The 3,630-nt window shown below is 34.8% G+C and overlaps 1 protein-coding gene across 1 annotated transcript; it reads right to left on the bottom strand.

The window, feature by feature from the left end:
• Positions 1–139: 139 nt before the first annotated feature.
• LOC117327560 (sialate O-acetylesterase-like) lies at positions 140–2,878 on the bottom strand. The gene is made up of 2 exons (XM_033884612.1): positions 2,464–2,878; positions 140–1,028 (listed from the first exon to the last, which is right to left on the bottom strand). The coding sequence occupies exons 1-2, from the start codon at positions 2,591–2,593 to the stop codon at positions 673–675; spliced, it is 486 nt and encodes a 161-aa protein (XP_033740503.1). The 5' UTR covers positions 2,594–2,878; the 3' UTR covers positions 140–672.
• Positions 2,879–3,630: the final 752 nt, after the last annotated feature.

Raw genomic sequence — 3,630 nt, 5'->3', positions numbered from 1 at the left:
AAATCTGAGTCGACAAAGTGTGATAGAACACCAATATAACCAATCACCTTAAGTTTGTTTTGATTTCTGTTCACGGAAATGTCTGAATCATCAGGCTATGTTTGCCAATGAGAATTTTATAGATCTTGGTAAATTAGAATGCAAATATCTAATGAAACGTAAACGTACTAATACAATGTTTCAACTTATTCATCCTTTTTTAGTTTTACTCTCTTGATAAAAAAATAATTATAAGTATAAATAAAGCTGCCCGATTGACCATGCCGGCATGCTGTAACACCCAGAAAAACCAGGAAAGAAATGTATTGAAGGAAATACTACTAGCTAATAGATGTTTGATTGATTAACTTTTACATTATTTTATTGTTCTGAAAAAGAAGGCTGGTAGTAAGAAATGACAGAGGAGGAATGTAATAATTCACATATGATTGAGAGGAAGATGGCATGTGTAAATGATAAAACAGTAAGCTGGGTATTAAAGGGGAATCAATTAAACTGTTTACGTGCCATCTGAAGACATTGTTCAGAGATCAAAGTAGCATCTACGATAAGATGCCCATGAATTACAATTCAGATTACTTTACAATTATAAAATGTTTTGAACTGTATATTGATTCAGCATTTTTATTTCATTGCCGTTATTTTCTTTGAAGTAAAACAATCAATTTATTATCACATCAAATTAATAATAAGTATCACCTGGGCCGTTGTAAACTGCATGTTTGATTGCCCAGAACAGAGCCAAACATCTCCAAACAGGACGTCGGTGAGAGTTATCTCCCCAACCGAACTTCTGGCTGTGATGGTGTAAGGTCCAGGCTCATTTACAGGGTCAAGGGTCACCCTCCACAAGCCATGTACGTCAACTAACACTTGTGTTGTCTGTTTGTCCATAGAAACATTTATCATTTCATACACATAAGGGCTGTAGCCCCATATGACAGCACGCTGAGGAGCTTTCTGAAGAACCATGTGATCACCATAGTAGGCAGCAAAGGAAAATCGCTTCTGAATAGGATTTGAGTTGTCTGAAATACAGTTGCAATGACAGTCACTATTTAAAATTCTATGAAATGTCTGAACTATAAAACCTTGATATATTAATTTAAGTATTTGATACTTAATGAGACATACATTTGTATACATATTGATGTAAGGACAATCTTAAATTCTATCGTCCCGTACTTTCAAAAAAGAATGGCTTCTGGTAATATGAGGCAATTTTAACTTTTGGGTGTTACACTTTCTATGGGTCAGCCAATGCTGCACCATTAATCGTATATCTATAAAGAAGCCAAATCACAGAATAACATTAAAATAAACCTTGTTTAGTCCTATAGATGCTGATCCGAGTTTTGGTACATGGACTAGTATCTATTATTCACTTGTATTTATGAAAACAAACATAATAAAATGTATTCATTTATATATAACATAACCTCTCCACTGGTTGTTGAAATCTAAAACTGCTTGACAACTTTATGACTCGTACCCTGATCGGGCCTCGAACTCACGATCTACGACACCAATCGCCTAGCCAGAAATACCAGCTGATACCGCTATTCCACATCGGCTTTCTGAATATACATGTAGTTATATTGAAAATGGTATATATTTATATTGAAAATGGTATATATTTATATTGAAAATGGTATATATTTATATTGAAAATAGTAAAAACCGACACAGACACACATTAGCGCTTTCGCTCAATCATGGGAACTCCTCAGATTTTTTTTTTTTTTTTAAAGACCCATATGAGGTCATAGTTAGCGTCATAAAACAAAGATTGATGCATACAAAAGTATAATGCATTAAGTGTTATTCGAATTTGGTTTTAGCATCTTAATGAATTCAGATTCTTTTGTAGTAATGCTAATTTTAGATTTTTTTCCCTTTATAATAATTGGACATTTCTGATCACATCATACGAGAAACAAAATAATCTGAAATCAATTAATTTGAAAACATTTATTTTTAATGCAGGACCCGAGACTGTGAATCTTTAGGCTTAGAAATGTTCGATATTGTTTGTAGTACATACATAACATTCTACTGTCGTCAGAGCAGCTACTGAGACACCAAGGTAGAGATGGTGGATCAAATTAGGAATTGAGTTTTTGTGTATGGACTTTCTAGACTTGTCCTAAAGCAATATTCGTTATGAATGGAAATAATAAAACAAGATATGTTTCTAAATCAGTCAATATACTAAGCCTACCCCAATCGAAAAATTACTCGCGCCTGTCCATCATATCTCGGAAAGGCCCGAGTGGTTTTGTATTGTATACCCATACTACCCACACTACTCATACTATTCGATCGATACGGGCAGGTATGTTCGTGCTAAGTAGACCGTCACAACCGCTTACACGACAGAAGCGTCGATCGATAAACTGTATATTCACAAACATATATGCATTTAGTCACTTTATAACATCACTATACCATAATAAACAATACCATTGTTGTCAGCTGTCCCACGAGTTCCATCTATAAATCTTCTTTGTTCAGAACAGCACACCACAAAGTAACAAGAGATCAAGCTAATGCATTGCAACATCCGCGGTGGATTTCCACGTCTGTCAGCCATTTTAACTTTTAAATTTGCCTATTAACATTTCAAGTTTATATATATATATCTATTTTTGTAATAAAGAAAAACGACGACGGGCAGATCGGAACATAGACAACGAATTCTTTATTCTATAAAAGTCTTTAATAAGTATTTATATTTAAACAAAATTAATTTGAAGCTACACATGTCTGTGGTCGGAAACGCTGTTTAAAAAGATTCCATACATAAAAGGAAGTTGACAGCTTGGGCACCGATACAACAATTTAATACAACATGAAGTTATATACATCTCCCCCCCCCCCCCCCCCCCTGATAATAAACCTTTGTCTTGTGCCAATCTTCTGACTACAATTCCAACTTATCCTACCTTGATAATTTCTCTCTTTTTCCTTTGTTCTTCACCAGTTCTTCTTCCTAGTGGCTACTCTAGTGGTAGATATAACTAGTGCCAACTATAGGATTCCGCGGGTTTTTCGCGTTTAGCACTGCACTGTGTGCTACCCATCTGTTCAATCTTTCAGTCCTTCGTTTTTAAAAATCTCTATCTATGCTTCTTATCCCTCTAGATTGACCATTTCTTTCTCCAGAGCGTTTGTTATGATGTGTAAATCATTCCTTCTAAAGTGCTCAGTTTTTCTCAGCATCATTAGCTGTCTTTTTGAACCTATGGCTTTTTATCCTTTCCAGCACTAACCCCCCCCCCCCCCCCCCCCCCAAAAAAAAAACAACCCAACTTCTCTATACTTTTCATCATACTCTTAATATAACCTCTTTTTAAGTACTTAAGATCTAGCGCCTTCTTTTATCAGTTTTACCCCTTTCCTCTCGTCTACCTTTTCCCGTGTTTTGTTGGTTATGTATGGCTTGCTGGTATTTGTTCTCTTTCCCAATATCATTTTCATCATTATATTAAGTGCATTTTGATTTCAGGAAAATTCATGCAACCTGATAAAAAAAATCAATGAAATTTGCAATAATGTATGTGGTTATGTTGTATGAAAGGTGAATATACTCAAGGTGGAAAACATAGATTAAAATGTTGAAATTAAATC

This window comes from Pecten maximus, chromosome 5 (assembly GCF_902652985.1).
Source record: "Pecten maximus chromosome 5, xPecMax1.1, whole genome shotgun sequence".
In the NCBI taxonomy this organism is placed as follows: domain Eukaryota; kingdom Metazoa; phylum Mollusca; class Bivalvia; order Pectinida; family Pectinidae; genus Pecten; species Pecten maximus.
The sequence above is the reverse complement of the archived record's forward strand: the minus strand, read 5'-3'. Positions and strand labels throughout refer to the sequence as shown.

Bases quoted from the DNA above. Each gene is read 5' to 3' on its own strand.
- LOC117327560 (XM_033884612.1), bottom strand. From the start codon at position 2,593: ATGGCTGACAGACGTGGAAATCCACCGCGGATGTTGCAATGCATTAGC. The intron at 1,029-2,463 runs GTATTGTTTATT...ACTGTATTTCAG, and splicing joins TGGGACAGCTGACAACAATG to ACAACTCAAATCCTATTCAG.